General features: G+C 42.1%; 1 protein-coding gene across 2 annotated transcripts; it reads right to left on the bottom strand.

Moving 5' to 3' along the window:
- Window positions 1-783: 783 nt before the first annotated feature.
- On the bottom strand, window positions 784-9,188 carry LOC121325657 (SPRY domain-containing SOCS box protein 2-like). 2 transcript variants are annotated; one of them, XM_041268500.1, is made up of 5 exons: window positions 8,932-9,188; window positions 5,360-6,024; window positions 3,315-3,530; window positions 1,857-2,069; window positions 784-1,541 (listed from the first exon to the last, which is right to left on the bottom strand). In XM_041268500.1, exons 2-5 carry the CDS (start codon window positions 5,664-5,666, stop codon window positions 1,411-1,413), a joined length of 867 nt encoding a protein of 288 aa, XP_041124434.1. In that variant the 5' UTR covers window positions 5,667-6,024; window positions 8,932-9,188; the 3' UTR covers window positions 784-1,410. The 2 variants fall into 2 exon arrangements, with proteins under 2 accessions (XP_041124434.1, XP_041124436.1); XM_041268502.1 differs by lacking the exon at window positions 8,932-9,188 and adding an exon at window positions 6,416-6,499.
- Between the last annotated feature and the right edge of the window lie 4,164 nt (window positions 9,189-13,352).

The raw sequence follows: 13,352 nt of genomic DNA, 5'->3' as shown, positions 1-13,352 counted from the left end.
AAAAAAGCATATCTACAGAAAAAAGATATGTAGTTTGTGTTGCTTGCATTGTGCAGTAGTTGACGAGATTTCTTTCCTCCCCTCACCAACTGAAAGTGTCCCAATTTTTCACTCTTGCTATCTGGTCACCCTATCTCTATACAGTAAACTTGTTTCATTTTTTCATTCTGTTCATATTCAAATATGCTTTTCACTCTCACTGACTCCCCCTGCAGGCTATAAGAGCACACTCACTCTCACTGACTCCCCCTGCAGGGCTGTGAGAGCTCACTCACTCTCACGGACTCCCCCTGCAGGGCCATGAGGGCACATTCACACTCACTGACTCCCCCTGCAGGCTATGAGGGCACACTCACTGTCACTGACTACCCCTGCTTAACCAGCAGATTCACTGCTCAATTTAGAAACACTGAAAGCAACAACTAATTTACTAGAAGTCTTTCTCAGTGTCTCAGTGTAAATTCAATGGCAAAAGTTTCCACTACAAGTCTCTCTGTACTTTCTAGTTTAAATGTCATTGAATTCATTCTGTTTCTTGTATTTGTTCTAAACATGGTGAGTGAGAAAGTACAATTGATTTTGGATGCACAGAGATCACGGTTTTCACATTTTACTTTTGTATTTATTTCAGATTGTTAGTGTTGGGTTCGCTGCTTTACACAAGATGCTGTAACCTGCTCTAACATGCTATTGCAATGTAGGGGAGCTGTGGAGCCCTGCCCTGTGCTGACTGGTAGAACACTGCAGCCTCGGGGCTCTGCTGTGCTTTGCGGTCTTGCTGGAATGTGTGGTTGCTGAGGTTCACAGACCCGTGTGTTAATATCATTGGAATGAGGTCTAGTCTATGAATCACCATGTGTACAGAGCAGCTCAACCTTTCATATTTCCAGAGTTCTGCAATCAGAGACCTTGTCAAACAAACATACAAAAATACACACAACAGGGTTAGACAAGCTATCGGGCAGACCGCCCTCGTCATGGAGAGTGTGCATGTGTCAAGCACAAGCATTTTTGCTGATGCCTTCGTCAGACAGTGAAATCACGTGACTTGTAACAATCCAATAAACTAACGTCATTGTGGCTCCACAAGGAGAGCCAGTGCTGCATAGAAACCAGAGTTTCAGAGGGATGCTGGAGCCAAGACGGCCGTCATGCTGCTGCAGTTTCATCAGTGTTTGTGGTTCAGAGGCTCGGCTCAGAGTCCTGCAGCAGTAGCAGGCCCATCTTGCTCAGTGCACTGCAGCTGACCGGTGTGATTGTGGAGAATGGGTTACAGAGCAGGAGACTGGTGCCACGTTGGCTCCACCATGGATAAACTACAGGCAACCTGGAGCCAAGATGGCCGAAGTTGGATGAGCCTGCCGGCAGAACAGCATGAAACTGAGGCCGGCTGGGGTGGGGCTTCCTGCCTCAGTGCTGCAGCAGCAGGGAGCTCTGCACAGCTGATGGCAGAGGCAGGCTCCACACTCCCGCAAGCCTGCTGGGTCCTAAAGCCTCCCTCACGGACTGCCGACACAGCTGCTGCAGAGAGAGGGGCTGAGCTGAGGGGGAGAGGAAGCGATTCATTATTGTAATAATTGAACCAAAGGGGAGGGATGAGAAAAGGGAAGGGAAGAAAAAGGGGGAGGGGAGGCGATAGAAATGGGGGATGAGAGGGGAGAGGAGTGGAGAGGGAGGGGAAGGGGGAGAAGGCAGAGGGGAGTGAAAGTTGACAGGGAAGAGAGGAGGGGAGGGGAGAGGAGGGGAGGGAGGTGGCAGGGAGAGAGGAGAGGAGGAGAGGGGAGACGAGGGAGGTGGCAGGGTAGAAAGGAAGGGGAGGGGAGGGGAGGGAGAGATGTCCAAGCCCTCACACTCACGTTTCAGTCCGTTCCGATATCTGATGGTGACCTCACACTGACCCCACACTGCACTCACGGCTGGGTGAAAGGCCGCACCCCTCAACCCTTGGAAAGCCACGCCTAAATACCTCCCATCCTCCAAAGCGTATCCCAGAGTGCCACACTGCAGGTCCAGCACCACCAGGATGCACTCAGGGAACCCCGACAAGGTAATTTCCTCTGCCCAGAACCCTGCAGAGGAAAAAAAACCTGAGTCGGGAATTAACTCCTGTACAACACAAACACTAACTGCACTAAAGCTCAAACACTGGTCTGCTTGACTCTGTCTCTTCTAGCTTCAATAACACTGATGAAGATGGTGCAGTGTGTAATGGTACAGTGTGCAGTGTGTAATGGTATACTGCAGTGTGTAAGGGTGCAATGCTGCAGTGTGTAAGGGTGCAGTGTGCAATGGTAGTGTGCAGGGGTATTGTGCAGTATATAAGAGAGCAATGTTGCAGTGTGTAAGTGTGCAGTGGGCAGTATGTAAGGATGCAGTGTGCAGTGTGTAATGTGTAATGGTACAGTGTGCAAAGTGCAGTGTGTAATGGTATTCTGCAGTGTGTAAGAGTGCAGTGCGCAGTATGTAATGATACAGTAGATATGGGCGCAGTGTGCAAGGGTGCAGTGTGTAATGGTATTATGCAGTGGTGCAATGTGTAAGGGTGCAGTATGTAACAGTACAGTGTCTAAGGGTGCAGTGGTGCAGTGCATAATGGTATTGTTCAGTTTGTAAGAGTGCAGTGTGTAAGGGTACATTATGTAAGGGTGCAGTGTGCAGTGGTACAGTTTGTAAGGGTGCAGTGTGTAATGTTATTGCACAGTGTGTAAGAGTGCCACATTTAAGGGTTCAGTGTGCAAGGGTGTAAGGGTGCAGTATGTAATGGTACAGTGTGTAAATGTGCAGTGTTTAATGGTACAGTGGGTAAGGGTGCAGTGAGTAATGGTACTCTACAGTGTGTAAGAGTGCAGTGTGTAAAGGTGCCATGATGCAGTGTATAAGGGTGCAGTGGTGCACTGTGTAAGGGTGCAGTGTGTAATGGTGCAGGGTGCAGTGATACAGTGTGTAATGGTGCAGGGATACAGTGTGTAATCTCAGCCCATTGTGATTTCTTGATTAGGTCTTGGCTGCAGCAGCAATGCTTGAGTGAAACCCAGCTTATTTATGGAGTGAATCTTTATTAACTATTTTAACCTCAGCAGAGGTTTTCCATTGTACTTGGAGCAGCCCAGTAAGAATGACACTGTTGAGTTAACTGTACTAGTAAGAGTGAGCAGTACCAGTAAGAGTGACACTGTTGAGTGAGCTATACCTGTAAGCATGACACTGTTGAGTTAGCTGTACCAGAAAGTGGATGGCTGCTGTGCTGCAGAGTGTCCACAGTCCTGTATTGTGTCCTGTATTGGCTCCTGTAATAAAGGGGTCAGTGTGTTTACCTGTGGGGTACCTCCGTGCCTGCCCCCTGTGGTAAAGCACCCCTTTCCCCAGATCCAGGCCCCAGGAGTGAGGGTCACTGCCCAGCAGAGCCTGGTACCCCTCGGCCTGCAGGGGTGCCTGCGTGGTAGAGACCCCCACAACGGCGTGTGTCCCGCGCTGAGACGGGGGCCATGAGATCTCCCACACATGCAGGCCACTCATGTACCCCATTCTACCTGCAGAGAGGGGCAAACACAGCACTTAAAGGGGCGGGAATCTGGAGCTATGTGGAGCAGAGGTAGTGTATAGTATAGGGAACCTGGAGCCAAGATGGTCGAAACTGCGCCAGTTTCAGAACCACTGAACTTTATACTGCTTGAAACAATGTGCTCGCCTAACATTCCACCTCTCCACTGTTTAATATCCTGCTGTGTGGGCTCTGTCTGCTCTCTATCGCTCTCTATTGCTGTTTCTGCTCAGTTAGTTAATAGCCAGGCTTACTAACTAGTCCAGTGAAATGCTTCTGAAAAGACTCCCCAGAACTTATTAAGAGGATTGGGTTTGAGAGACAGACTCGGAAGATGGTGGAGGTCTCACTACAATCGGACGCGTTGGTCTCTAGATTGGTATAACTAGAGTGTGTCAGTGCAATTCAGTCAGATGGTTTCACTGCTTGGGAGGATTTCTGAGGTTTTCATCAGTCTCTGGTCAGTGTGGCTCACAGGTTCCACAGCTCTACTTCCAATGATAATTTGTTAATGATCCTGACGATTATGGTACAGTAACAGTGTTAATAACACGACTCATTCTACACTAACGCAGTGCTCTATTGGAGTGGTTCTGAAAGATGAAAATAGTAGCATGTGCCGAACTCAGCGAGAGCCCCATAGAAATGACAAGGTTTTTAGGCTCTGGCAAGACAATGACCTAATTTCTGTTGCTCAATCTATCATTTTGGTAATTATAAACACACAGCATTATACATTAAAAAAAAAAAAAAACTTCAATTTGGAATTCTATTTATTCTGTATTTAAATATTAGTAAATAAGAGTGTTTTGGGATCTTGTAAGTGCATCAAACCTGGACTGAAATATTCAACCTCGCAACTATAAAAATAACACCTGTTTTTTTATTACATTTGTACTGCTCTGCAACTATCAAAACACACAATGCTATGTAGTATCCAATAATAAATTCATAATTTAAAGCAAGTTAAACCTCAAAACCCATTTGCACAAAACACAGTAATGGGGAGTGCCAGATTGTGAGGGAGGGAATGCCTATGTGTGATACAGTCATGACGTCCACCATGTTTCACAGAGAAGTCTGTCCAGCAGTATCCACAGTAAGAGATTCAGACACGCCTCTTTTAATGCATGAACATTCTGTGGAAAATAACCTCTCGATATTTCTGTCAAGCCAACCTCGATCTTTTAGATGGAAGATAGTGATGTTTTTGTTTGATTTGTGGTTCCTATTTTAATAACCGATAAGCAACCAAATAAACCTGCGATTGATATTGATAGCAAGGCGATATTTGAGTAGGGTTTCTGAAGGGCCCCTAAACTGGTTACTAAGCAACCTGGCTCACAGCTTTTAGCACTAAGAACAGTAATTTCATTTTAAAAAATTAACAGGAAAATACACACATGGTATTGAAAAAATATTTCATAAACATTCAGGGAGTATCCATCACTTATTTATTTAATAAAAAAAAAAATTAAACCTCTTCGATGCAGCGCTGTATCAAAACCTCCAAAATAGAAGCTGCTACGGCCAGATCGTAGCTGTTGGCTTCTCTGCAGCCGTTATTACACCCGGTGTTGTCACGCACACAAATATTTAAATAGGACTGCTAATAATAACAATAATTATAACACTAATACTAATACTAATAATAATAATAATAATAATAAGAAGAAGAAGAAGAAGAAGAAATAAACAAGACTAGTAATGACAATGTTCACAATAACATGGATAATGATTCCAATAATATTATGGGATGCTTCACTAGTCTACATGAATAATGGTGCTAACAACAGTAACAGTAAGATCTCCTCGTACCTCGAATGCTGTCAGTCGTTTGGGCTGTGGGGCGCCTCTTGAAGGTCAAAGGTGATCCACAGACTGTCATGCAGGGGGAGGAGTCTTGGGCATTCCAGCCGTGTTGTGATTGGACCTCGGGGGAGCAGGGGGGCAGGGCCAGCAGCTCGGACAGCCTATCAGGAGCTGGCAGGGTGTCTGTGTCCGCAAGTGAGCGGAGGGCCTGCGAGGCACTGGGAGGGGGGGGGACAGGGATGGGGAAGTCTGCCTTGGACTCCTCACTGCCTCCCAGCTGCCAGAGCAAACTGGTAACCAGTTTCTGACCCATTCTCCTGTCAGCATGCAGCTCAGTGAACACAGGGTGTTCTATTGACCTAGATCTGAAAAATATCTACCAGAAATGACAGCAGTCTGAAACTGGCAAAGCTGTCTGTCTGCCTCTCTGTCTGTGCACAGTGGAGTATCTCTAATGGAAAAATCTTTTTTCTGTTCTTTGTTATCTTTTCTTTCTTTCCGATTCAAGTCACGCTCTGTCGCTTTCCTCTCGTTTACTGTAGAGTGGTCTCCTTCCCTTTCTCTTTTCCTTATTTTGTTTTCCTCTAAAGAGAGAGGTCTTGTTTTGTTATTTTCTTCCCTTTTCTTGTTTTCCTGTTCTCTACTTCTCTCATTAGGGCTGCTTACCAACTCTGAAAGCAAAATTAAAATTATTAAAACAGACACACACACACAGATAAACATGCTGATTAAACATACTGACTGAAAAAACACACACACTGATATACACACACTAATTGAACACACTGAAAAACACACACACTGATACACACACAAACACACACACTGAGATTGTTTGACTAGGACTCAGTGAGTAAACAGCATGTGTTTGTCATAGAATGTTTCTGCTTTCTTTCAGTATTGTTGCTGATCATACCAGAGAGTTACAAAGAGACGGAAACACAAGACAGACAGACACACAAACACACACACACAGATCAATAGTTACTGCAAGCACACACACACACCAATTGATCAATAGTTTCTACAGGCAAACAGACAGACAAGCAGGTAGGCAGGTACCGTGGTGTTTGAGCCCATGGTCTCTTTCTCTCGCTCCCCTATGCCCAGTTGTCTCATGACTCAGGAGTTTTATTAGTGTGACATCGTCACGAGGTGGGAAGGGGTGAGGTAGGAGGCCCCTCCTCCTCCTCCTCCTCCTCCTCCTCTCCTCCTCCCTCGTTACATGTGTGATCAAGTTAAACGGGCGAGTCTAGACTAAACTGCATTCCTCTTCCCCTCCAATAATGAGGTATTTACCCCCAAATTCAGATGTCAGGCCAGCACTATATGAATACAGAAACCCTTCACATGTATAGGTGGAGCAGACCAGATATATTGAAAGGTCTGGTCTGCACTTCAATGAGGAGACTGCCATGTGTCTCTCTCTCTCTCTCTCTCTCTCTCTCTCTCATAAGATTTTTACTCCCCCCTCTCTCTCCTGCTCATGTTGACATTTAAAACATCTCAAACCGGTTTGTTTAATCACCTTCTTGGAGCTGTGGTTCAACGTGATCGCAGAGCACCTACAATTAGACTGGGCGTGCTGCCTACCTGCCTGTCTGTCTGCCTCCCCCACAGCAAACAAACCTCTGAGCACTGAAAATACAGAACCACCCTGCTCAGAGACACATAACCACTCTGCTCAGAGAGACACATCACCCTGCTCAGAGACACACAACCACCCTGCTCAGACACACACAGCCCTGCTCAGACACACAAGCACCCTGTTCAGAAAGACACAACCACCCTGCTCAGACACACAACCATCCTGCTCAGACACAGCCCTGCTCACACACAACCACCCTGTTCAGACACAGCCCTGTTCTGAGACACACAACCACCCTGCTCAAAGACACAGCCCTGTTCTGAGACACACAACCACTCTGCTCAGAGAGACACATCACCCTGCTCAGAGACAAAGCCCTGCTCAGAGACACACAACCACCCTGCTCAGAGACACACAACCACCCTGCTCAGACACACACAGCCCTGCTCAGACACACAAGCACCCTGTTCAGAAAGACACAACCACCCTGCTCAGACACACAACCATCCTGCTCAGACACAGCCCTGCTCACACACAACCACCCTGTTCAGACACAGCCCTGTTCTGAGACACACAACCACCCTGCTCAAAGACACAGCCCTGTTCTGAGACACACAACCACCCTGCTCAGACACAGCCCTGTTCTGAGACACACAACCACCCTCTCACACTACCTGTGATCACGTTTAGATAGTTTCACTCTTCCGTTGGGAGGGTTTGTCATACAAAGAATGCAAGAAAATAAAAAGCTCACAACATGATTAGAGGGAGACATTGAACACTTAGCAACATATTATGAGTCATTAAATCTTAATTGAAAACAAAAACATGTATTAATGTATTGAATCTGTTTGTATAGACCCTGTTGAAGTTTACACGTGTCGAATGCTGTGTCGCTGCATTGTGCAGATGTTAACTCTTGGTGTTTTAAGTTTAGCTGCTGACAGGTTTCAATGGGGATGCGAGTTGCAGCTTATGATTTTCGGTTTTAACCAATAAGCACTGGAAACGGTACTTAATTAACACCGACTTCATCCCTTTCCCAGTGCAGTTATGCAATGCCCCTCCTTCCTAGTTCTGACATTGATTAATTCTGAAAACTACTGCATGGCAGACAGGGAGGATTTTCTACACGCTTGCGAGATTTAAAAAGATTACACGACACAGAGGAGTGTTCTTGCTCGCAAGATTTAAAGTTAAATTACAGGTCCACAATCGTGAAATTTTAAACGGAATTAGCAAAGTTTGGCGAAATGTAAAAAAAACACAAAATGCTTAAACACACGAAACCCTGGATGAATATGCCGTGACCATTGAAATTACGTTGTGGAAGACTGCGCAATTAAGAAGGTACGGGCGCGCAAATCCGGAGTTACTATAAAGTTCGTCAATACAATAAAATAATCTGGACAAAGATTGCCAAAACTAACAAAGTCTTTATTGTGGAAACAGCAAAAAGAAGAGCGTCTCCCCGAGCAACAGCTGCCTGTGTATCTTTGAACAGTCACAGCAATACACACATATATATATATATATATATATATATATATATATATATATATATATATATATATATATATATAGATTACGGTCCAGATATACAACCACAGTTCAAGCCTAAATGTAGAAATCCACGTAATAACAGTTACACCCAAAACCATAAACAAACCCATTTCTCCGATCTCAGCGCTTCAAAAAGCAACCTATTTGAATCGCTTCACTATCCACTTTACCAGCTCAGTGTCATTATTCAACCAGCCATCTACCCCCACCACATGTTATGAACTTCGTTCCGGGCATGTGTTGAGCATGCTAGTTAACTAGCTGTAATGAGGGTGGTCAAGCGTAATTTTAGATTTTATGGAAAAAAAAAAAAGATCAAAGCATTTTTGGTAATCAGTTGTCATATAACTGAAACATATTTGAAATGAAACATACACCCCCCCCCCCCCCCCCCCCCCCCTCTTGCCTTTTAAACGTGTTTACGTACCAAATGCAGCTTCTTTATTTATCCGGCAGCCATGTTCAATTCTGCTTTACGCCTCTGCTGACTTTGACCTTTCGTAATTTAAATTAATTTTAAATTTTAAAATGCTTTAAATAGGCGGATCAATGTTTTATGTGTACAAGTCAACCTCTTGAAAATCACACCTCTCACTACGGAAATGAAGTATTGAGGACCTGGCTCTGACACAGCTGATCTGCCCATAGCAAAACTGCGCTGTTCAGTTGTCTCACACAGCGAAGAATGAGTTAAACTTCGACAAACTGGATACGTGTAACTCAGTCCAACACACGTATCTTCCAAACCACACCTGATAGGATAATAATTCAGAGGGGCGGGTCAACTGGACACACACCACACCAGCAATGATCTATGTTTTTGGGCGATAGCCCCTGATTGGGGGAGGGGGGGGGGGGGATACTTTTTCACTATGACATACTAATTCTTTAAAAAGCAACCAGTTTAAGTATGCACCAGTTCTGTAGACTCGGTCAAAACAAAGTCAGCAAAAACGACTTAACGACTTTTTGGTTTTAGACTTAAGTCAGCTTTGTGAATACGGCCCCAGGGACTACCCTGGATGAGGTTTAAGTCTAGATCTGCCATTGAAACAACTTTTTTTTTTTTTTTTTTTTTCTCCCATGGCTTGAAAGGTGATAGGATATGATTTATTTGACGATCATCCAAACGAGAATTGATTGAGAAGCCAATACCATTTTAACAGACGGTCAATTGAAACCCTAACAAATATTTTGCATACCGATATATCTGCATCAACTAACCGAAGCAATGCAATTCCAGCTTTTTTGCGTGTGATTTTTTTTGTTTTGTTTTGGATTACAGTATTGAATATGTTATTGCAATGTCGATCATACCATTAACATTGTAACTATACTTAGGGCTGTAAGTCTACCTTTAATTTATAACAAGCAGCACTAAAATAATGGCTTGAGAGGAATGAAGACTTCATTAGCAGAGGCAGAAACATACAAATACCAGCTATGTTTCTTTTGGTTTCATTATTCTTATTCTTATTCCATGTTTTGACTGATTTTTGGAACCTATCTTCTCCTAGAGCTTTGTATCTCCTAGAGCTTTCTACCTCTCTACCTCTGTAAAATCTTTATTTTGAACTTTGACCTCTCATTCATGGTCAAACTCTACAATTCACTGCTTTAACTGCTTATATCTCCTTACACACTGCAGATAGTCTCATGGTTACTACTGAACACGTATAGGAAACTAACTAAGAGCTTTCTAAAAATGTCTTGGACTTTGACTTTTGACTTCTGGTTCATGGTCAAATGGCCAAGTGACTATTTTGACAGCTTATAATTCATTAAAAAAAACTTGATTATGGCCGTTAAATTCACTTGTAATACACTTTTAAAGCGACCAGTTGAAATGCTCAAGTCAATGCTCGGGTTTTACAATGCAGACAAAGTTTCACCAGAAACTTCAATTCTAGTTTTGCATTTGTTATCTATAGCGTTTTTTTTGTTTGTTTGTTTTTTTTTTTTTTTTTAGCAAAAATGTATTTCGAGCTTTCCACAGCTATAAAACAAATCTACAACCTGTGTTCCCTTTATCGTGTGTATTACAACTGTTTCTTCCCGTTTCCCCTCTGCCTGTTTACTCCATTATTAACAGAAACTATATCCTGTTTCTAAAAATGCTTGCATCTCATTAAAAACCAAGAACGTCTTTCTTAAAGGGATACACATCTATAAAGCAAATAAAAAATATAAATATAAACGATTTTTTAAAAAAATATATATTTTATTAACAAATATTCTTGCAGAGCTCAACAGTAAAACACCTAAAACATTTATGCTAAAAATCCACATATAAACAGTATTTTTGGTCAACTCTGTTACTGACATGTAGCATACTGTTCAGCAAAGTGTGCCTGCTATTAAATATCTAATTCATGGATATATGGCAGTTCATGTGTCCCTTATCTTAGTTTTAAAAAAGCTAGTTGTTAACAAGTAAAGAACTTATGTTTAAAATCCATTAAGACTCTTGATCTGCAGAAATGATTCCGAGGTATTACAATTTTTATATGAAAGTCTTAATATAAGGTTCATTTCTATAATCTGAAGGGCATTGTATCATTCAGTTTGATTTTGTTTGTAATCAACTCAAGCTATCTTCTCTAAACTATTGAATACATTTTAGACTCAAAGGTACATAAATTCAAAGGTAACATAGCTGACATGACAGTAACATAGTTGTCCCATTTTTAAAAACAACATTTTGTATTAAACATCATTTAAAATAAACCCATTAATCTGTAAGAACTGGTTTGCACACTAAAATTAATATACTGTATATTTGAATATAATTATATATTATGTGTGTGTGTATATATATATATATATATATATATATATATATATATATATATATATATATATATATATACATACCACACACACACACACACACACACACACACACACACACACACACACACACACACACACACACACACAGTGCCTTGCAAAAGTATTCAGACCCCTGACCAATTCTCTCATATTACCGAATTACAAATGGTACATTGAAATTTTGTTCTGTTTGATATTTTATTTTAAAACACTGAAACTCAGAATCAATTATTGTAAGGTGACATTGGTTTTATGTTGAAAAATAAAAAACTGAAATATCTTGCTTGCATAAGTATTCAACCCCTGTGCTGTGGAAGCTCCCAGTTTGCACCAATGAAAGAAATTGCCCTAACGAGGACACAATGACCTTACCATTGGCCTCCACCTGTGAACCATTAAAGTTGCTGTCACATTTTCTGGATAAAAACCCCACTGTTGAAGGATCATTGGTAAGGCTGTGAATCTGAAGGAAAATGAAGACCAAAGAGCATTCTACAGAAGTTAGAGATAAAGTAATACAAATGCATAGATTAGGGAAAGGGTACAAAATAATATCCAAGTGTTTGGATATCCCAGTGAGCACAGTTGGATCAATAATCAGGAAGTGGAAGCTGCATCACACCACCCAGGCACTGCCAAGAAAAGGACGTCCCTCAAAACTCAGCGCTCAAACAAGAAAGAGACTTGTGAGAGAAGCCACAGAGAGGCCAACAATCACTTTGAAGGAGCTACAGACTTCAGTGGCTGAGAGTGAAGTAATGGTGCACCAGTCAACCATATCAAGAGCTCTGCATAACACTGGCCTGTATGGGAGGGTGGCAAGAAAGAAGCCGTTACTCAAAAAGTACCATCTGAAAGAGCATCTGGAGTTTGCCAGAAAGCATGAGAGTGACCCAGCTGCGATGTGGGAAAAGGTTTTGTGGTCAGATATGACCAAGATGGAGCTTTTTGGCCAAAACTCAAAGCTCTATGTGTGGCACAAACCTAACACTGCCCATGCCTCAAGACACACCATCCCTACAGTGAAGTATGGTGGTGGCAGCATCATGCTGTGGGGATGCTTCTCATCAGCAGGGACTGGGCATCTTGTTACAATTGAAGGAAGAATGGATGGAACAAAATACAGGAAAATACTGCAAGAGAATCTGCTTCAGTCTGCTAAAAAACTGAAGCTTGGGAGGAAATTCACCTTTCAGCAGGACAATGATCCCAAGCACAAGGCCAAAGCAACATTGGAGTTGCTCAAGAACAAAAAGGTGAATGTCCACAGTGGCCCAGTCAAAGTCCTGATCTCAACCCCATTGAGAATCTGTGGCACTATTTGAAAATTGTGGTTCACAAGCGTCGTCCAACCAACCTGACCAACCTGGAGCAAATCTTCCAAGAAGAATGGACCAAAATTACTCCGACACTGTGTGCAAAGCTGGTACATACTTACCCCAAAAGACTTAAAGCTGTTATTGCAGTGAAAGGTGGCTCTACCAAATATTAATGTGTGGGGGTCGAATACTTATGCAAGCAAGATATTTCAGTTTTTTATTTTTCTTAAAAATATTTCCCAACATAAAACCAATGTCACCTTACAATTATTGATTTTGAGTTAAAGTGATTTAAAAAAAAAAAATACTGACCAGAACGAAATTTCAATGTAACATTTGTAATTCAGTAATATGAGAGAATTGGTCAGGGGTCGGAATACTTTTGCAAGGCACTGTATATATATATATATATATATATATATATATATATATATATATATATATATATATATATATATATATATGTTTTAAATTCCACAATAAACATGGATAAAAATTAACATGTTTAGAGTCTTTTCCTTGCTCCTTGTTTTTTAAACATTTTATTCTTTAAACATTTATGAAAACAATTTAACATTTAAATTCAGCAATTTAAGAACACATTTAAAACTTGTGAACATTGCAAACAAATGTCGTGACTAAGTGACTGAGACTTAGAAGTACTAGGATGCCACAAAAAATTGAATATGTGCCTCAT

Source organism: Polyodon spathula, chromosome 13 (assembly GCF_017654505.1).
Source record: "Polyodon spathula isolate WHYD16114869_AA chromosome 13, ASM1765450v1, whole genome shotgun sequence".
In the NCBI taxonomy this organism is placed as follows: domain Eukaryota; kingdom Metazoa; phylum Chordata; class Actinopteri; order Acipenseriformes; family Polyodontidae; genus Polyodon; species Polyodon spathula.
Note: the sequence above shows the minus strand (reverse complement) of the source record. Positions and strands in the feature narration are given on the sequence as shown.